Source organism: Scyliorhinus canicula, chromosome 3, assembly GCF_902713615.1.
Source record: "Scyliorhinus canicula chromosome 3, sScyCan1.1, whole genome shotgun sequence".
Taxonomy (NCBI): domain Eukaryota; kingdom Metazoa; phylum Chordata; class Chondrichthyes; order Carcharhiniformes; family Scyliorhinidae; genus Scyliorhinus; species Scyliorhinus canicula.
This window is the reverse complement of record NC_052148.1, coordinates 138,400,098-138,422,139: the sequence shown is the minus strand read 5'-3', so window position 1 is coordinate 138,422,139 and position 22,042 is coordinate 138,400,098. Positions and strand designations below refer to the sequence as shown.

General features: G+C 43.3%; 1 protein-coding gene across 5 annotated transcripts in view; it reads right to left on the bottom strand.

The window, feature by feature from the left end:
* Window positions 1–22,042, bottom strand: part of zmp:0000000660 (arf-GAP with Rho-GAP domain, ANK repeat and PH domain-containing protein 2) — a 494,698-nt gene that overhangs the window by 368,145 nt on the left and 104,511 nt on the right. For 3 of the 5 annotated variants that reach the window (XM_038791442.1, XM_038791438.1, XM_038791439.1), the window contains exon 3: window positions 2,668–2,753. In XM_038791442.1, the coding sequence (XP_038647370.1) occupies window positions 2,668–2,753 (86 nt within the window). The remainder of the gene's footprint in view (window positions 1–2,667; window positions 2,754–22,042) is intronic. The other 2 variants (XM_038791440.1, XM_038791441.1) reach the window with 1 other exon arrangement.

The following is a 22,042-nucleotide window of genomic DNA, read 5'->3' as shown; positions in this document are numbered from 1 at the left end:
AACGACTTTGACCTCCAGCGTGTTTAACCCGCAGTGATGTGCCAGTTACCCGCAGCACTCACCACACCATGGATAAAAGCATCAGCAATCGGCAAAAACATTTCTTCAACATCAGCAGGTGACCCATTTGAAACAATGTCACCCAACAGGTCCCGCAGCATCTTCTTGCTTCAAACCGGATTGCCTTCTGGACCCGTTTGTCCCCGTGTCCAGTGTTCCAGGACCCAGCTATCTTAGAAAAAATTGCCCTTCTTTCTGGCTACAGAAAAGGAAGGAAACAGCAACAGCCGCCTCCAGGCATCTGCAGGAGCAGCTACAAGCATAACCTGCAGCTGTGAAGTGCTCACATTACAGGAATTGCCAATTCCCCATTGCAATAGTCTTCAGCTGTGCAGTTGGCGGCCGTCACGGTCAGTGGGAGTTAAAGGGCAGGTAGCTTTGAGGAAGCAGGGGTACTACAGAAAGATTTGGACAGGCTAGGATAGGATAGTGGGCAAAGAAGTGGCAGATGAAATAAAATGTGTATCATATTGCCACTGATGGAGCCCTGTCACGAGGGTGTTTGTAGGACAGACAGGCAGCAGCTGGAGCCACCCCTATTATGTGTATAAACAATCCAGAGGGGTGGCATGGCGGGCCCACGGGCACTGGACTACACACACCCCAGCCCAGGGGCGACCCCACACTGATGGCAGCCCACGACCCCGACCTAGCCAATGAGAAATATATTCAATCTGGAAAGTATGATTATATTGAACTTCTGGGAATCACAATGTACAACGTGCTCCACTCTCCCTATTCCAGTATGCATGCTCTCTCTCCCTTCCCAAGTGCAGCTTACTCGCTCGCGTTCTCCCTCCGTCCCTGTGTGTATAGCTCTTACCCAGTTTAATGTTTATCTTTCACCCTCATACCAGTTTCTTTCTGAGGAACATAGGGACAGGGGTAGGCCAATCAGCCCATCAAGCCTGCTTTGCCATTCAATTAGATCATGGCTGATCATCTACCTCAATGCCACTTTCCCATATCTACTTCAATGTTACTTTTCCATGTCCCTTGGCAACATTAGTCGCCAGAAATATATGAAAATCTCGGGGGTAGAGATTGCCAAACATTCACCACCCTCTTGAGGGTCTTGAGTGAATAAATTTCTCCTCATCTCTGTCATAAATGGCCTGCCCCTTATCCTGAGATTAAATCTCCTGGTTTTAGGCTCACGGGCCAGGGGTAACATCTTATCCACATCCATCCTGTCACATCCTGGGGGAATTAGGGGCTGGTTTAGCACAGGGCTAAATCGCTGGCTTTAGAGCAGACCAAGGCAGGCCAGCAGCATGGTTCAATTCCCGTACCAGCCTCCCCGAACAGGCGCTGGAATGTGGCGACTAGGGGCTTTTCACAGTAGCTTCATTTGAAGCCTACTTGTGACAAATAAGCGATGTTCATTTCATTTCATTTCAATTTTGTAAGTTTCAATGGGGTATAACTTCATGCTTTGAAACTCAAGGGAATACAGATCCAGTCTTTTCAATCTCCCCTCAGAGGACATTCCCACCATCCCAGGGATTAGTCCCTCTATGGCAAAGTATATTCTTCCACAGATAAGGCGACCAAAACTGTACATAATACACCAGGCAAGGTCTCACCAAGGCTCTTTTCAACTGCAGCAAGACACCTTTGCTCTTGTACTCAAGTCCCCTTGCGATGAAGGCCAGCATACCACTATGCCTTCCTAATTGCTTGTTGCACCTGCATGATAGTTTTCAGTGACACATGAACAAGGACACGCATGTCTCTTTGCGACCTGTACTTCCTAACCTCTCACCATTTAACAAATACACTGGCATTACGTTTTTTACAGCAAAGTGAATAACTTCACAATTCTTCACATAATATTCAATCTTCCATGTTCAAGCCCATTCACTTAAACTGTCCTCATCACCTTGATGCCTCCTTACATCCTCCTCACGTAACTTTCCACCAATTTGGTGTCATCAGAAAATTTGGAAAAATTCCAAGGGCGCCGCTCCAAGGTGATTTTTTTTGTTTGCCCTGATACCATCATCCCCATGTCTGGCAATCCAAGTGTCACAACAGCCTGGGTGTACACTGCACCAGTATGAATCACCCGAATAGGGACTGTTTCTCCAGAATTGGCAGGAGCATAATTGGGAGATCAATCTTCTGTCTAATCCAATCTTAAGAATGTTAATTCCTACCGCCATTTCACAACTTCCCCACAGAGATCACCAGAGATTTAATTGATTTAAATGTTAAACTCCTGAGGAAATGCACTTAAGCAATGCTCTTGTGCTGTCTCCCATTCCCAGCATGCCTCCCCCACCCCCCACCCCCAGCTCATAAATAGGAAACTGGCTGGTTTTTTAAACACAAATAGAAATAGCTTAGTGGTCACCGTTGCTTCACACAATATCAGCAGCTCTTGTTGCCCATCCTTTTACATGGCAGATATTAGTAAAATAGTAGCAAAGGGGATAGTATATCACTTCCTCACTGGAGTGATGTCGTTATACATGGCACCCACAATGGAAATGCATCACAACAAATTATCAACCTCTGTCAGTTATCAATGGAAGACGACCAAAAAACACTATTTATTGTTACAGCAATCTCGATTTTGCCAAGTAACATTGAAATTGTACTTACTGCACATACCAGCCGACAGCAGACTTTGTGGAATGTCACTGCTAGAGATGTGTGAAAGGTTGAGGTTTCTTCTTTTCAATAAAGAACTGTGGAAATATAACACAAGTGTTTTAAATTGCAGGTAAGTTGCTCAAAATGCTACTGGTGATTAAAACTCTACACGCAATCATATATACTGAAATACAAGTTCAGACTATTATAATAATTTTTTTTTTTATTTTTTTTTATAAATTTAGAGTACCCAATTCATTTTTTACAATTAAGGGGCAATTTAGCACGGCCAATCAACATACCCTGCACATCTTTGGGTTGTGGGGGTGAAACCCACGCAAACACGGGGAGAATGTGCAAACTCCACACGGACAGTGACCCAGAGCCGGGATTGAACCTGGGACCTCGGCGCCGTGAGGCAACAGGGCTAACCCACTGCGCCACCGTGCTGCCCCCAGACTATTATAATAATGACAACTTCTTTAAAAAGGATTAGAAGCATCCAAGTTCACAAAGGACATGGGTCACATTATTGTACATGTCCATAAACAGATAGCTCATGGTTATACAGCTCAGTTTCTGTAAACCACAACTTCTAGTTGTGCACTCTGTGTTGTCATGTGAGAGTACCATTAAGAAATGGGTGTTTATAAATGGGTGTGTATATCAATATCTGTAGTGTGAGTACCTTTAAGAAATGGGTATTTACTACTGCAGTGATACCAGAGTGTGGGTGGAGCTGGGCCATCTGCCAGCTTTTTACTTTTGTTTTAGGCTGTTTGCTGCAGGGTGTGTTTTAGTTTCGTTTTCAGTGTTGGAGCTGAAGCCAGACAGAGCAGAGAACTGTTGTTCTCTCTGTCGTGAAAAGATTATCTCTTGATCATTTGGTGAATTCAGAATTATGAATGTTCTCAGTAGCGAATGAAAACCTTATGTGCTTCTGTTGAAAGGCGTTTCTTTTGTTGCACCATACTTGGAGAGTGGACCGTGTACTCCCCATACCACAATCTATTAAAAGTCGTGGGTCAGGTGACCTCCATGATACACTTTGGGGTTCTCTAAACCCTGGCCCATAACAGTGTGTATCATCATACATACTAGTACCTGTCTTAAATAATTTGAATTTAGAGAGTGCTATCACATCCCCAAAGTGCTCCATACTAAAACAATTATTTTGGTGTGCAGTCACGGCCAGGAAACATACTAACTAACCTGGAACAAGAGGGGTTCCATTGACAGCAATAGTTTAATGTCTCATCTGAAAGAGCATACCTCCAATACTGCAGGACTCCTTCAGTGCTGCACTAAAATGGCAGCTCAGACTTTGGGCCAGATCTTACAATAGGAACAAGGGTCAGGCTACCAGCACCCGCTGTTATAACAGGGTAAACTTTCCAGCAACTGCTGGAATCAGGGCATGCACAGTTAAATGCAGATGTCGAGAAGGTGTTGTCTGGGATATGCTGACTCTCCACAGGAGGAATTATTTTAGTTCTTGCTGATGGACTCTGCACTGAAATAAATGTAATGTGGATGGTGTACACACGCTCACAATACAGTTGTCTGAAAATGTTCATGTTAGTGCGTGCAGATGTAAATTTTTAACAGCGTGATAAGTCATAATTACTGCCGAATATCCTCTCTGCAACCCTCTCCCCATGGCTTACCCACCCCATCCACCACGGATCAGTTAAATTAAAACCCAGGTATGTATGTCCTGTTAAGGATTCTTCATTCTGGTGAGTTGAAGAACCTTGCTATTACATTCCACAGAAAGCACGGTTCACTTTCAGAAAGCTACATGCTGGATCAGATCCTCGACTAGAGCAAGTTTACAATCTAAAGCTGGTGAAATCTTTGCAGCCAGCTGTCAGGAAAGTGAATGACGGGCATCATTCCTTCATGCATGATCACAAAATCCGTGACTAAGTGCTCAAGTAGAATGCGGCTGGAATCCACAACCTTGCCATCTAGAATGCTGAGTCAACATGATACATACATTATTAATATCTGCCATGTAAAATTAATTATGTTTTCTTTTCGGGTATCATCTGTGGAATATATAAATGTATATAGCCCAGAATGTGTGTACACACTTATTTAGACACTTTACATCTTAGAAAGGCTAAGTATCTCTGGACACTTCCCTAACAAGCCAAAAACTCCTTGATGAACTCTATTAGCTATTGATCTTATTGAGTCACAGAGGTCTTCAGCGTAATAAAGGCCCTTCAGCCCATCGCATCAGCTCCAGTCAAAAACCACCACCTAAGTATTCTCATCCCATTTTCCAGCACTTGGCCTATTGGATTGGATTGGATTTGTTTATTGTCACGTGTACAAAATTCAAGAAAATACATGAGAATACATAATAGGGCAACACAAGATATACAATGTAACTACATAAGCATTGGCATTGGTTGAAGCATACAGGGTGTAGTGTTAATGAGGTCAGTCCATAAGAGGGTCATTTAGGAGTCTGGTGACAGTGGGGAAGAAGCTGTTTTTGAATCTGTTCGTGCGTGTTCTCAGACTTCTGAATCTCAGAATGGTAGAAGTTGGAAAAGTGAGTAAGCCGGGTGGGAGGGATCCTTGATTATGCTGCCCGCTTTCCCCCGGCAGCGGGAGGTGTAGATGGAGTCCATGGATGGGAGGCAGGTTTGTGTGATGGACTGGGGGGTATTCACGACTCTCTGAAGTTCCTTGCGGTCCTGGGCCGAGCAGTTGCCATACCAGGCTGTGATGCATCCCGATAGGATGCTTTCTATAGTGCATCTATAAAAGTTGGTAAGGGTTAATGTAGACATGCCGAATTTCCTTAGTTTCCTGAGGAAGTATAGGCGCTGTTGTGCTTTCTTGGTGATAGCGTCGACGTGAGTGGACCAGGACAGATTTTTGGTGATGTGCACCCCTAGGAATTAGAAACTGCTAATCATCTCCACCTCGGCCCCATTGATGCTGACAGGGGTGTGTACAGTACTTTGCTTCCTGAAGTCGATGACCAGCTCTTTAGGTTTGCTGGCATTGAGGGAGAGATTGTTGTCGTTACACCACTCCACTAGGTTCTCTATCTCCATAGCCTTGGAGCTTTGGTATTGCAAGGGCACGAACAGGTTGCAAAAAAGATGAGGAGGAAGTCCTTGACTAGATCTAGCAAGCTATCAATTTTCCATGATATCCAGCAAACAGCAAGATAAGCCAAGGTGTAAAACAGCAGACGTTGTTCCACATCTGGAGGCAAAGAAGGTAAGATCCTGATACCAACACTCTTCCCAACATAAGAACTAGGAGCAGGAGTAGGCAATTCAGCCCCTTGAGCCCACTCTGCCATTCAATAAGACCATGGCAGATCTCATCTCAGCCTCATCTCCACTTTCCTGCCCGTTCTCCACAACCCTTCAACTCATTACTAATTAAACATTCTGTCCATCTCCTCCTTAAATTTACTCAATGTTCTGGCATTCAACACACACTGGGGTAGTAAATTCCAGATTCTCCCAATAATTTCTCCCATCTCTGTTTTAAACCTGCTACTCCTTATCCTAAAACTATGACCTCTCATTCTAAATTGCTCCACAAAGAAAGCATCCGCTCTATGTCTATTTTGTCAATGTCTTTTACTATCTAATGTACCTCAATTAGATCGCCTCTCATCTTCTAAATTCAAGTGAATATTAAGGCTAAACGGCTCAATCTCTCTTCATAAGACAAAGCCCTGATCTTGGAGTCAATCTCGTCTGAACCGCCTCTTATACAACTACATGCCTCCTCAAATAAGGGGACCAAAATTGTGCACAGTACAAGTGCTGTCTCACCAATGCCTGATACAGTTGTAGCAATACTTCCCTACTTTTATACTCTATTCTTTTAGCTATAAAAACTAAAATTCCATTTGCCTTCCTTATCGCCTGCTGTACCTGCATACTAGTTTTCTGCGATTCATCCACCCAGATCCCTTTGCATCGAAGCACTCTGATGTTTATCTCCAGTTATATAATAAGTTGCCTTTCCATGTTTCCAACCAAAATGGATCGATAACTTCACACCTACCATGTTAAATTCCATCTGCCAAATCTTAGCCCACTCACCTATTTCCTCATTGCAACTTCAATCCCACCTATTTTAGTGTTATCTGCAAATCTGGCTAGAGCACCTTCTATACCTGTGTCCAAGTCATTCATATATATTGTAAATAGTTGGGGCCCGAGAACTGAACCCTGCACCAACCAGAAAAAGGCCATTCATCCCAACTTCTGCCTTCTGTTGGTTAGCCAGTCTTCTATCCAAATTAATAAATTACACCTAACCCCATGTGATCTTACCTTGCGCATTAACCTTACGTAGGCACCTTATCAAATGTCTTCTCGAAGTCCAGATATACCACATCTACAGATCCCCATTATCCACTTTGCTTGTTACATCTTCAAAGAACTCCAGAAAATTAGTTACACACAATTTACCCTTCATAAAACCATGCTTACACTGATGGATTGTGTTTTGACTTTCCAAATGTCCTGTGATGACTTCCTTAATAATGGACTTTAACAATTTCCTAAAGACAGATGTCAAACTAACTGGTCTGTAGTTTCCTACTTTCTGCCTCCCTTCCTTTTTGAATAAGGGCGTTATATTAGCATTTTTCTAATCCACTGGAACCTTTGCACATCCAGGGAATTTTTGAATATTAGAACAAATGGATCCACTATCTCCACTGTCACTTCCTTTAAGACCTTAAGATGTAGGCCATCAGGCGCTGGGGACTTGACTGCCTTCAATCCCAACAGTTTGTTTGGTATTTTTCCCCCATCGATAATGATTGTTGTAACTTACTCTTTTTTTTCTCAATTCCTCTGCATTACTTGTTACCATTGGCATAGTACTGGCAAAACTAAGGCAAAACATTGATTTGGCATCTCTGCCATTTCTGTGTACCCCACTATTAACTCTGTGGTTTGATCCTCCAATGGATCAACATGCACTTTACAACCAGCTAATATTCGACCTGTTGTATTAGTCTCTTTTGAAGTACTATTTTGTTCTTGAGCGTAAGGGTTGTGTTTTTTTTATGGAGTCAGCTTAGTCCTAGCTCTGTGATGACTATGACTTCTTTACATCTAATAAAATGTACTCGCTATGCACCATTTTGGTTCGGTCTCCTTCAGATTCTCTTGAAGGAGGTGAGATGATTGGCAAATTCAATTTCATACTAGTTATTGCTTTATGGTTCAAGTAGAAATACTTATCAAGAGGTTATTCAGAGTGAAAGAGAAATGAGGAGGAAGGGCAGCCATTAAGTTAACTGCTGGTAGGGCAGCACGGTGGCCTAGTGGTTAGCACAACCGCCTCACGGCGCTGAGGTCCCAGGTTCGATCCCGGCTCTGGGTCACTGTCCGTGTGGAGTTTGCACGTTCTCCCCGTGTCTGCGTGGGTTTCGCCCCCACAACCCAAAAATGTGCAGAGTAGGTGGATTGGCCACGCTAAATTGCCCCTTAATTGGAAAAAATAATTGGCTAATCTAAATTTATTAAAAAAAAAGTTAACTGCTGGTAAGAATGAGCTAAAACTTTAACATCAAGGAGGTGAATGCAGGAAAAAGCAGATGAAGCAGCTGTGATTAGACTGAATATACCTCGTCACAAGGGTTGTGTACTCCAAGCCCCGAAAGGCCGTGGGAGTTACGTGAACACACAAAGGAGGTTGCACAAGCACAATAGGCAGTCAAAGGGCGTGACCATCCTGACAATGGTGGGCCAGTGTAAAAAAGATCAAAGAGAAATAGTGTGGAAACGCAGATCATGTGACCAGGAGCAGAGCACCATAGTCAAAGTGCCCCCTACAGGAAGGAGAGGTCCCAAAAGGAGTCCAGAAAAAGGCAGGGGAGAGGGTGAGGTCAGTTAACATAATAAAGTGCAGAGAAAGAGGTTCCAAAGAGAAAATTAGAGCTGCAGTTGACAGGCTAATCTGTAAATTTCTCACCACCATTCACGACAGGGTATGGCAGGACTGCAGATTTTTTATCTGATCCATTAATTATGGTGGCGCTCTGCTCAGTCTATTGCATGTTGCTTTTTCTATTTAGCGTGCTTGTCGTTCTGTTGTCGCTTCACCAGTTAGGAATCTCATGCTGTTCCTGGCATGCTTTCCTACACTTTTCACTGGACCAAGTTTAATTCCCCAGCTTGATGGTAACGGTAGATTGGGGGATATGTAGAACCATGAGGTTGCAGATTCTCGTTGAATAGAGTTCTGCTGCTGCTGATAGCTCACAGGAAGAGGTAACCAACAGGAGAGTTCCTTAATCATGTTTGATTTGATAGCATGGGATTCCATGCTATCCCGTGTCAATGTTGAGGACTCCCAGGGCAACTCCTCCCCAACTACCACTGCCAGACAACATCGAAGGAGGGACAGGAAACAGCGAGGTTGGTGTCAGGGGCATTATCTGTCAGGTATGATTCTGTGAATATGACTATGTCAGCCTGCTGCTTGGCTTGTCTGTGAGATAACTCTCCCTGGATGGTGCCCAGGACGCATCTACAGAAGTAGCAAGCTTGCCGGTTTTGAAGTTTGAGCAACAGCTTGAATGACCGCAGTAAATCAGTGAAGCGGAGATATTTGTGGGCAACACATTTGTTAAGATGTGGGCACCCAGCAGTTAAGGTTGTTCAGGCAGCGAAAGATAAAGGGTAACCACCAGGCAGTCAAGAGTACTCTAGTACAGCAAGACTGCATCTCATTCTCCAACCAGTATTTAGCTCTTGAATACAGGTGAGAGTAAAGGTTCATCAACCATCCACACATAGCACCACAGATGGTTCGGCTGTAGTGGAGGGAATGGTGTGGGTGGGTGGAGAGGTTTGCAGGAGGAATATGGGAAAAGCAATAGTGATAGAAGATTTAAAGGTTAGGGCAAAGAAAGGCAATTCTGCAGCTGCAGAAGCTGATCCAGGATTGTGTGTTGCCTTCCTGGTACAAGGGTCAAGCATGTCACTGAGCAGCTGCAGAACACGCTGGGAGGGAAGGATGAACAGTCAACAATCATGGTCCATATTGGTAGCAATGACATAGGTAGAAAGAGGGATGAGGTTCTCTCTGCAAAGTTTAGGGAGTTAGGAAAGAAACTAATGTGACAACCTTTGACCCGGAAGCGGTACAGTAAGGAAAATCTGTAATTTCTTTGATATGCCTGTGAAATTTGTAATTATGTTTAAGAATGTTTGGAAGCGCAAGGCGAACCGCATGCTGGCGCACCAGCTGCGGATGTAGGCTGCGTCCAGGGAAATATTGAAGATACGGGCTGGAGATGTGGTGTCAGTGCCAAGGAAGATAAATGAGGCATTTAGGGAGTACTACCAGGACTTTACGAGGCATGGGGCGGTTTGTGGACGAGCTGGAATTTCCCCAGGTGGAGGAAGTAAAGAGACAGGTGCTGGAGGAGCTCCTGGGCCTGAGAAAGATGTTGGATAGTATCAGGGGTATGAAGTCGGGGAGGCCCTGGGCCGGATGGGTACCCGGTGGAATTGTACAAGGAATGTGCGACGGACCTGGCACCACGTCTGTTGGGGGCGTTTAATGAGGCACTGGAGAAGGGGGAGTTGCTGGAGACGATGGCACAGGCAGTAATCACACTAATCCCAAAAAAGAGGCAGAACCCAGTGGAATGTGGGTCGTATAGGCCCATATCACTATTGAACATGGATGTGAAAGAAGGTGAAGACGATCAGCACACAGATGATACACAATCAGAAGGCAGACAGAAAGAGAACATACCAAATTCTCAAGAGAAGCAGCAAATCTCTCTCAAGAAGAGGCCAGTTTTTCTGTGTGGCAGAAAAGGAGACAGGAATACTTAGAGGCAACGTGTGAACAAACTGAAAAGGAGTAAAAGCGGAAAGCTAAGCAAGTTGTTCCGAGACATGAAAGAGCAATGCCAAACCATGAACCAGGATGTTATTAGCTGGTCAGTTAAGGAATTCTGGGAAGTTCTACTATCAAGACTGTCATGAGCCGAGAGAGCAAGGGTTCATAGAAGTGTGCCTTGCTGATGATAATCCAGCCCGTGAAATTTGAAGGTGAAAGCCGTCATCAGATAGGGAACATGCCCTGCATGAATAAAGAACAGCATATCCTGCCACTGTGGAGCTGCATATTGCCGCACATGTACAGGCAGAATAATAATAATAATCGCTTATTGTCACAAGTAGGCTTCAATGAAGTTACTATGAAAAGCCCCTTGTCGCCACATTCCGGCGCCTGTTCGGGGAAGCTGGTACGGGAATTGAACCCGTGCTGCTGGCATTGTTCTGCATTACAAGCCAGTTGTTTGGCCTATGTGCTAAACCAGCCCCAAACCAGCTTGTGGTCCTGTACAGTGTACCTTTGTTGCAACAACTATTTAAAGTGAAATTTACCTTGTTATTTGAAGTATCTCTTGCCTGTTAATTTATGTTTTAATGTACATTTGCTCTGATTTAGTAAAGTAAAAGTTCGATCCCGGCTCTGGGTCACTGTCCATGTGGAGTTTGCACATTCTCCCCATGTTTGCATGGGTTTCGCCCCCATAACCTAAAGGTGTGCAGGGTAGGCGGATTGGTCATGCTGAACACCACAGGCTCAGACTCCACAGGCAGGAAGGGAATGGGTGATCACCAGGCAGAGCAAGAGACCTAGGCAGGCAATGCAAGAAATCCCATGTGGCCATTCCGCTGCAGAACAGATATACTATTTTGGATACTACTGAGGGGAATGGCCTCTCAGGGGAAAGTAGCAAAAGCCAAATTCATTGCATCATGGTTGGTTCTGCTGCAGTGGGAGGAGTAAAAAGTGTGGGAATGCAATAGTTACAGGGGATTCGATTATAAGGGGGATAGATAGGTTTTATTGTGTCTGCAACCGAGACCCCAGCCTTTTGCCTCCCTGGTGCTAGGGTCAAGGATGTCTCGGTTACAGGACATTCAGGAGCTGGAGGGTGAACAGCCAGTGATCGTGGTGCATATTGGTACCAACGACACAGGTAGAAAAAGGGATGCGTCATAATATCCACTCATGTATATCATGAGATGCAGACAGGCAGTGATTGACACACAGGATAACCAATGAACACTCACAACAGAGAACAACCAATCACCAGACAGGACACCACTACTATAAAACCCACAGGGCATTAAGGCTCTCCCTCTCTCACAGGACACAGCTAGGGAGATAGTCACAGTGCACAAGCCAGTGAACATCATCACCACGTGATAGAGTGCTAGTCTGGTCAAGCCAGTAGGAGGTTATCAGTTAGGTTAATAGAGGGTCAACCCACAGCAGATTATGTACAGAAATCAACAGGTTCAATAAAACAGTGTTGGACCATCTCCTGTGTCGGAAGCCTGTTTCTCGTTCTACTGCATCCAGTTGCAGTCGATGTTAGACCAGCACAGATAACACATCAGGATGAGGTCCTGAAAGCAGAATATAGGGAGCTAGGAAGAAAGTTGAGAAGTCGGACCACAAAGGTAGTGATCTCAAGATTACTGCCAGTGCCACATTCTAGTCAGGGTAGAAATAGTAGGTTATATCGGACGAATACGTGGCTGAAGAGCTGATGCAAGGGGGAGGGCTTTTGATTCCTGGGACATTGGGATCAGTTTTGGGGAAAGTGGGACCTGCAAAAGCTGGACGGGTTACACCTGGGCAGAACCGGGCTGATGTCCTTGGGGAGGCACTTGCACGATCGGTTGAGGAGGGTTTAAATTAATATGGCAGGGGGATGGGAACCTATGTAAGGATTCCGATCAGGGGAATCAATAACATGAGAAAATGACAGAAAGGATATTAAGAAACGTGATAGGCAGAGAAATCATGGACCTCTATCAAATAATGACACTGTAAAAATAGTAGGGTTGGGACAAGGAACGTTAGAAGGACTAGCCTTAAGGTTTTGTACCTGAATGCAAAGAGCATTCAAAATAAAACAGATGAATTATTTGCGCAGGTAGATGTAAAAGGATATGATATAGTTGGCTGCAAATGACCAAAGATGGGAACTAAACATTGAGGGCTATTCAGTTTTTAGGAAGGACAGGCAGAAAGGAAAAGGTGGTGGAGTTGCATTGTCGATTGAAGATATTGATACAATATTGAGAGAAGGTATTCGTTCAGATTGTGTGGAATCTGGGTGGAGTTAAGAAACATCAAGGGCAAAAAACATTCGTCGGAGTGGTATACAGACCACCAAACAGCAGTGGTAATGTTGGGATTAACATTAAACAGCAAATCAGAGATACATGTGATAAAGGAATATCTGTGATTATAGGTGGCTTTAATCTGCATATTGATTGGGAGATTTAAATTAGTCGCAGTACAATAGAGGAGACATTTCTAGAATGTAGACGGGATGATTTTCTGGACCAGCATGTTGAGGAACCAACAAGGGAACAGGCCATCTTGGACTTGGCGTTGCGCAATGAGAAAGGATTAGTTGGCAATCTAGTTGTGAGAGAACCCTTGGGGACGGGTGATTATAATATGGTAAAATTCTATATCAAGGTGGATAGTGAGGTAGTTGATTCTGAGACCAGGATCCTGAACCTCAATAAAGTAACTCTGATGATATGCAGCATGAGCTGGCTATGACGGACTGGGAAATATACTGAAAGAAAGGACAGTGGATGACAGGCATTCAAAGAATGAATAGGTGAACTCCAAAAGTTGTTTATTCCTATTGGATGCAAGAGTAGAAAGGGAACTGTGGTCAAACCATGGCTTACAAGGGAAATCAGAGATAGTATTAGATTTAAAGAAGAGGCATACAAATAAGCTAGAAAAAGCAAAAAAGCAGTCGACCTAAGGATTGAGAACAGTTTAAAATTCAGCAAAGGAAGGCTAAGGGATTGATTAAGAAGGGGAAAATACAATTTGAAAGTAAACTAGCGGTGAACATAAAATCTGATTGTAAAAGTTTCTACATGTATGTAAAGAGAAAAAGATTAGTAAAAAGAAATGTAGGCCCCTTGCAGTCAGAAACAGGGGAATTAATAACTGGGAACAAAGAAATGGCTGAGGAACTAAATTCGTACTTTGTGCCTGTCTTCAAAACGGAAGACATGAATAACATACCTGAAGTCTGAGATGCACAAGTTTTAGTGAGGAGCTGAAGGAAATTAGTATTAGTAAATAAATGGTTATGGGGACATTAATAGGATTGTGGGCGGATAGATCTCCAGGGCCTGATAACCATCATCCCAGAGTACTTAAGGAAGTAGACAGTAGACACTAAAACAGTAGATCCATTGGTGGTCATTTTCCAAAATTCTTTGGACTCTGGAATGGTATCTACAGGTGATCCCTTCACGTCACAAGCGCCGTTGAGCACTGGCTGGTGTCACCCAGACACCCTGAAACTGCCATCCTGAGGTACCCTGCGCGGGTGTTGGGGAGGGGGGCACGGTGGTCTTGCCGGAGCCTTGGAGGTCAGGGTGGCATTTAAGAATACTCCAGCGAGTGGAGTTCCTCAGTGTAGTGAACAGGGCTATGTGCGGCCTCGACTGCGCGTTCGTCGCTGAGGCTTCTTATTTAACGAGAGTGGCATTGTATAGCCATGTGCTCATAATGGGTAATGTTTCCAGTTAGTTGAATCGCGCCCGTGGCCTCACCAATGCCTTGTATAACGATTTCAAAAATTTCCACACTTTTATGTTACATTGCAGATAACGCAGATATTATCCGTTTATCTTTGGGATTTGGGTTTAAATCTCCCTCAGATGGATGGGATTTAATCCTGATTGTACAGGTCCAAAGTAAAATGAATTTGAGGCAGGCTGAATGCAATTCATCGACAGCGGTACCTACAACACAATTGTTGCCCATAATTCAGCATCGAGTGTGCCAGAGACTATAAAGCTGTCTCCAGTAAAAGGTAGGCCATTATTGGCTGCTAAGATTAAATATTCGTCAGGGTAGAGTTGAATCACAGGGAATTTTATTTGCATCTAATCTATGCTACTCTGTATTACAGTGCTGAATAATTAGAATGGGTGAATGCAAAGACAAACATCCCTTTCACCAGCACTATATCCTCCTTAACATACACAAATTTAGCAAAATAACTAAGTAACTCGAGGCTTGCTTTCCAGGGAAATACTGTAAATGCAGTAACTGTAAATGTATAACATAAATGTGTGTGCGTGGGTTTCCTCCGGGTGCTCCGGTTTCCTCCCACAGTCCAAAGATGTGCGGGTTAGGTGGATTGGCCATGATAAATTGCCTGTAGTGTCCTAAAAAAAAGTAACGTTAAGGGGGGGGCTGTTGGGTTATGGGTATCGGGTGGATACGTGGGTTTGAGTAGGGTGATCATTGCTCGGCACAACATCGAGGGCCGAAGGGCCTGTTCTGTGCTGTACTGTTCTATGTTCTATGTTAAATGTGCAGTTTTTGAATATTGCAGCATTTGGCAACAGACAATGTATTGTCAAGCAAATTTTGAAACCCATTAGGCCTAAATATAATCCTGTTCACACATGAATGATTTCCCACATCCCACTCATCTTCACTGATGTTTGGTGTGAATGTAATGAGCTCTATAGAGAGGGAACTGACAATATATACCGATTAAAAAAAATACATGTCAAGGTGAAATGAGAAGTGGATATTTGTCTGAAAATAAACAAGGTGTCATATGAATGACAAACGTTTAACTCACCTGGAGATAGTGCACAATATCGAGTGCTATTAAAAATAAACAGCAACCTTAAATGGCTGATATATCGGGGACATGTCAATTAGCCTGGGTGATGATTTTAGAAAGAAACGTCAACTATTTGCAGAAACGGGCAGCACGGTGGCCAAGTGGTTAGCACAACCGCCTCATGGCGCTGAGGTCCCAGGTTCGATCCCGGCTCTGGGTCACTGTCTGTGTGGAGTTTGCACATTCTCCCCGTGTCTGCGTGGGTTTCGCCCCCACAACCCAAAAATGTGCAGAGTAGGTGGATTGGCCACGCTAAATTGCCCCTTAATTGGAAAAAAATAAATGGGTAATCTAAATTTTAAAACAAAAAAAAACTATTTGCAGAAAAAAAATCTTTGTTGCAATTGAGTTCCAACTAAATGCTCAAGCGCAAAGCTATCCCAAAGAATTAGTTAGTGGTCACTCTGAAACGGAGTAAAATATGTCCAGAGATTGTACTGAGAATAAAGGTGAGGTTATCACTGCCCATAAATGATTAAATAGTAATTGGACAGCAAATGTCAGAGTCCACGCATGTGTAGCTAAACATGGAAGTCTGGAATTTGCAGTCTTGTGACTGTGCTCCTCTACAAGCTGCAATAGAACAGAACCTTGCTGATAGAGATCCATGCAAGGGCTGTGAAGTTGCAGTATTACCCTCTAATTACCCACTTAATACAGCAGAAAACAGTGGGCTGCAACATTCAGATTGGGTACTCTAAATTGTTTTTAAAAAGTAAAAGTTGCAAAAACTGAAACTTCGTTGGTGTTTTGTTCATTTGGAAAATTTGGTTATTTTGGTCTGCAGTTCTCCCATGGATATCATAACACTCGTAATGCAGGACCTCAAAGGTAATAAGCTCTTGAGTATTCCTAATGCAGGGAAAATGAATGTTCGAAATAGAAGGATACAGCAGATGAATGCGTGGTTGAAGAGATGTTACAGGAGAGAGGGTATTAGATTCCTTGGATCCTGCCCTGGGAGAGGTGAGAGCTGTACATGCCAGACAGGTTGCACCTGAACAGAACTTGGCCAATGTCCTTGAAAGACGATATAGCTCAGGTACAGACAAAGTACACTCTCACGAGGGGAAAAAGTATGATGAACAAATGCACAGGTCCCTGGATGAAAAGAGATATGATGAAACTGAAAAAGGGTACATGTGATAATGCCTGGTGAATGACACAACTGAGAAACAGGCTGAATGAATATAGACGGTGTAGCGGGGAAGTGAAGAAAGACATAAGAGAAACAATGTGAGAGTAAGAGAAAAAACTAGCAGCGCACACATAAAGCAATCCAATTTTATAGGCCTAAATACAGTAAAAGAGTGGTAAAAGTAGGAATGGGGCCAATTAAGAACCTGAAAGGGGATTTACACATGGAGACAGGTGACATGGTTGAGGTATGAGATTAGCACTTTGTATCTGTCTTTACCAAGAATATGTTGCCACATTTGTAGTGAAAGAAAAGGTAATTGAGATGCAGGATGGGTGAACATTGATGAAGTGGAGGTATTAGACAGGCTGGCTTTACTTAAAGTTGGTAAGTCACCAGGATCAAATGAGATGCAACCACGCGTTGTGGTGATTTCACTGGACTTGAAATCCAGAGGCTCAGGTTAATGCTCTGGGTACATGGGTTCAAATCCCACCATGGCAGCTGGTGGAATTTAAATTCACTTTGTAAAATCAGGAAAGCTAATTTCAGCAATTGTAACCATGAAACTAATATTGATGATTGCAAAAACCCACCTGATTCACTAATGTAAAATATTCCACCCTCACCTGATGTGGCGTACATTTGATTCCAGACCCACATTAATGTGGTGGACATTTCACTGCCATTTTAAATGCCCTAAGCCACTCAGATTAAGGGAAATTAGGAGTGGGCAACCCACAGTGACACCCACATCCCAAATATTTGTTTTTAAATATCGAGTTAAGTAAGGGTGGAAATTGCAGAGGCATGGCTCTTCCAATGATCTTACAACCATTCTTAGATGCAGGAAGATGGTGTCTGAGGGCTGGAGAATTGCATATTGTCATTCAAAAAAAAAAGCATGCAAGGATAATCCCAGCAAAATCCCACCTTAACCTCGGTGGTGGGACCACTTTTTAAGAAATGAAAATTCAGGACAAAATTAACTTGGGACGAGTATGGATTAATTTTTTAAGATCAATTTAGAGGATCCAATTCTTTTTTTCCCAATTATGGGGCAATTTAGCATGACCAATCAAACTACCCTGCACATCTCTGGGTCATGGGGGTGAGATCCGCACAGTCACGGGGAGAACGTGCTAACTTCACACAGGCAGTGACCTGAGGCCAGGATCAAACCCGGGTCCTCAGTGCCGAGAGGCAGCAGTGCTAATCACTGCACCATCGAGCCACCCACGTGTTTGGATTAATTAAGGAAAGCCAGTCTTGGTTTATTTAGGAAAAATCATATTTAAATAGCATGACTGAGGTTTTCAATGAAATCAGAGAGGGGTGATGAGGGATACATGGACTTTCAAATGACATTTTATAAAGTGCCACACAACATGCTTATCAGTTGTACCAGCAAACAGAACATGGGGCTGGTTTGATTTATTCCCGGTGTGGCTCAAGGAGTGTGAGCTCTCCGGCTAACTCGGGGCTATTACAATGTTTATATAAGGTCAGCCAAATAGGTACCAACTGGCAGAGAGAGAGGACCGGGTGAAGTCTAACCAGGTCCCTGTGTAAATAGAACATATTACAAATAAATGTCTTCTTTATGTTACCTTTGACTTTATTAAATAAGCAAAGTTAGGGCACATAGAATAAAAAAGACATTAGCAGCTTGGATAGATAATTGACTGAGTGACAAGAAACAAGTAGTGGTAAACAGATGCTTTTTGGACTGAAGGAAGGCACATTGTGTGGTTTCCCAGGGATTGGTGATTTATTTTGGCAGGAAGAACACAGATAGGCAATATAAAGTGAAGAGTACAATTCTTTTTTTTTAATTTAGAGTACCCAATTCAATTTTTCCAATTAAGGGGCAATTTAGTGTGGTCAATCAACCTACCCTGCACATCTTTGGGTTGTGGGGGTGAAACCCACACAAACATGGGGAGAATGTGCAAACTCCACACAGATAGTGACCCAGAGCCGAGATCAAACCTAGGACCTCGGCGCCGTGAGGCAGCAGGGCCTAACCCACTGTGCCACCATGCTGCCCTGCAGAGTATAATTCTAAAGGGAGTGCAGGAGCTGGGGTTTCTGGAGGTCTATGTAAACAATTCACTGAAGATGGCAGGGCAGGTTGAGAAACCAGTTAATAAAGCATGTGGGATCCTGGGCTTTATCAATAGAGGCAGAGAGTAGAAAAGCAAGGAGGTTATGACAAACCTGTAAAAAATCTGGTTCAGCCTCAACTGGAATATTCCAGTTCTGGGCACCAAACTTCCAGGAGGATGTGAAACCATTAGAGTGTGCAGAAAAGATTCACGAGAATCATTCCAGAGATGAGGAACTTCAGTTAGAAGGATAATTTGGAGAAGCTTAGGTGATTGTCCTTGGAGAAGATGAGATTTGACAGATACTTCAAAATGATGAGGGGTCCAGACAGAGCAGATAAGGAGAAACTATTCCCGTTGGTAGAAGGATCGAGAAACAGAGGACACCAATTTAAGCAAAAGAAGCAAGGGCGACAAGAGGAACAATCTTTTTATGCAACGAGAGGTTAAGATCGGGATTGCACGTCACACAGCATGATAGAGGCAGATTAAATTGAGGCCTTCAAAAGAAAATGTAATATTTATCCAAGTATTTCTTTTTATACAAGGCTACATGGTAAAAGCAGGGAGTGAGATGAGGGGAGTCACACTTCCAAAGAGCTGGTATGGGTGTGAAGTGCTGAATGGTCTTCTGTTCAGAACATTTTTAAAAAAATATTTTAATTAATTGTTGGCGAGGACAGCATTTATTACCCATTCCTAATTGATCTCAAGATAGTGGTGAGCTGCGTTCTTGAACAGCTGCTGTCCATATATAGTAGGAATGCCCACAGTGCTATAAGGAAGGGAGTTCCAGGATTTTGATCCAGCGACTGTGAAGGAACAGCGATTTGGTTCCAAGTCAGGATGGTAAGTGGCTTGAAGGGGACCGTGCAGGTGATGACGTTTTCATGTATCTGATGCCTTTGTCCCTCTGGATTGGGGAGATCCCGGATTTGTAAGGTGGTGTCGAAAGAGAGGAATTTTGACACAACTGTCCAGATTTCAATGAAGAGGACTTTGAGAGGTCAAACGGGGCAAGATGTTCTTGTGCCATTGTCACATCCAGATCAATTCCAGATGGTCCATCTGGTTTTATCCTTTTACAACTTCTCTGTAGCTGCTTGATACAACTGAGTTGCTTGCTAGCCCATTTCAGACAGGAGTCGAGAGTCAACCACACTGCACTCTCATATTTTCTAGCAGGAAAGGGGGGAACCGAAGGAAGAGGAGTATAACAGTTGTTTAAATGTGGATATGGCACAGAATACTCAGAATCAGCTCAATAGACAGAAAGACAAATGAGTAGGTTTGATCAGAAGTTCAGGAATCAAAGGAGTTGCCAAGTAGAGCGAGAGAAAAAATGATATTCAAGTACGGACATTGGAAATGAAGAGCCAGCAGCCTTTTCCTGGCAACAGTTGATGGAGAAATTGATGGTAAAAATAGAAGAGGAAAACGTCAAGTCTGATGAGTGGACAATATTGAGACATAGACTGAGGAAGCTTGAAGAAAGCCAGCAAAGAAGCAAGGTGACGCCAACGGTCCCACGAAGGCTATGGTGACAACCAATGAAAGATGATTGGCTCTTCCTGCTCAGGTAAAAACCATCAACAATCTATACCACATAGTCAAGAGGCAGTTCAATTTATAACTTTTTTTTATTCAACACCAAACTAATCTTCTAAATTATACAGTTTCTGACTATTGTTAAACACAAAATGGCTTATCATGTTGACAGCTTTATTCCAACATCTGCCGCAGCGCTCATCCAAAATTAAACAATTTACCAACATTTCTTAGCAAGTACATCACATGGAATAGTCCAATCAAGTAGCAAAGGAGGGGGGAGGCAACAACATTTGCCAGAGTTCAATTGTCTGGAAAAAAAACTGCAACAGGAACATCAGCAGCAACAGGCATGAAGGTGAAGGACAGCTTGAAAATGTAAAAACAGATGTAAAAAGAATGTTAGGACACAGCAAAAAAAAACCAATGTGCCTGCATTTGTTTGATAGCGAATTCATCAGGGAAGTGTGACATAGGCTTCCCGGATGTGTGATAAGCGTCCTATTTCTTATGGGTGATAGGTTAAGTCTTGACACTCGTTGCAATGCTCCTCGATTCAAAAGCCTGCAAACATGTCCCGTCAAGACACAGACATGAATAAAGTTCACTCGAGGTAACACATGATGCCTGTTGCTTGTAGAAACCGATATGAGCAAGAAATCAAAACCTTCTTAAGAAAGTTTGAGAATACGTAAGAGGAAAAAAAGAATCCTTTCAAGCAGCTCGAGGCCAATTTTTGCAACAAGCCTGACCAAATGCTTCAGTAGGGGAATTTTGATTCTGTGGCACATTTCCAAGCGATTGGAATGTTGGTCTCGATCTGAAAGGGGCTAGAATACAAACGGGAGTAAGTTGTGATTCAGCTGTACAAACTCCTGGACAACCCCATCTGGAGTATTGTGTTCAGTTTTAGACACCGCACCACTCGAGCGATATACTGGCCTTGGAAGATGTACCATGTAGACTCAAGAGAATTATGCTAGAGTTTGAAGGGGTAAATTATGAAGATCAGGTACTTAAACTTGGCTTCAATTCCCTCAATTATAGAAGACTGTGGGGTGAAATGATCGAGGCATTTAAAAGATTAAAATCATTCATTAGGGCAGATAAAAATAAACAATTTCCTCTGATGGGGAGAATCAAGAATGGTGGGTGTGGGTGAGATCTCAAGATTTGAGATCTTTATCAGTCAGCACTTATTCCACACAAAAGATGGCTCCTTCAGCTCCTGGTGTTCGCGATCATCCTCTCATTCTCATACAGGAAACCTAGAATTTCATCTCTCTTTCCCCCAAAATGCTGTGGACTTGGAAGAATTGGAGCTTTTATAACAATCATCAAAAATATTTTTATTAGGTTAAGGATACCAAGGTATGTGGAGTAAAGGTGGATCCATGGAGTTGGCTTGCAGGTCAGCCATGTACTCATTAAATAGTGAAGGAGACTCAAGAGGCTGAATGGCCCACTCCTGCTCCTATCTGCACACATGTATGATTAAAGCGTAGCAATGCCAATGTTTAGATGATTCTAAAAAGCACTAATTTCAACAGCATCGCATTGATGATGAACTTACCATCCGTGATGAGGAGGAAAACATCAGGAGCTGAAGGTGATGTTGCAATAGGATGAGAGAGAGAGAGAGAGAGCTTGAGCCACCAGTCAAACTGAAACTCATGAACAGATCCGCTGACCAGCAGTGAGTCTGGCAATGAGTCTCTAAATCCACAGCCATATTGTAGCCAGGTAACACCAGCAGAAGCAGAGAAGTCCGGTTCCTTGGGTTAGTTATGACAGCAGGAGAAAAATTTTAAGTGAGTGCAAGGCAAATAAGTTGCAAGATATGAGGGACAGGAGTAAAAC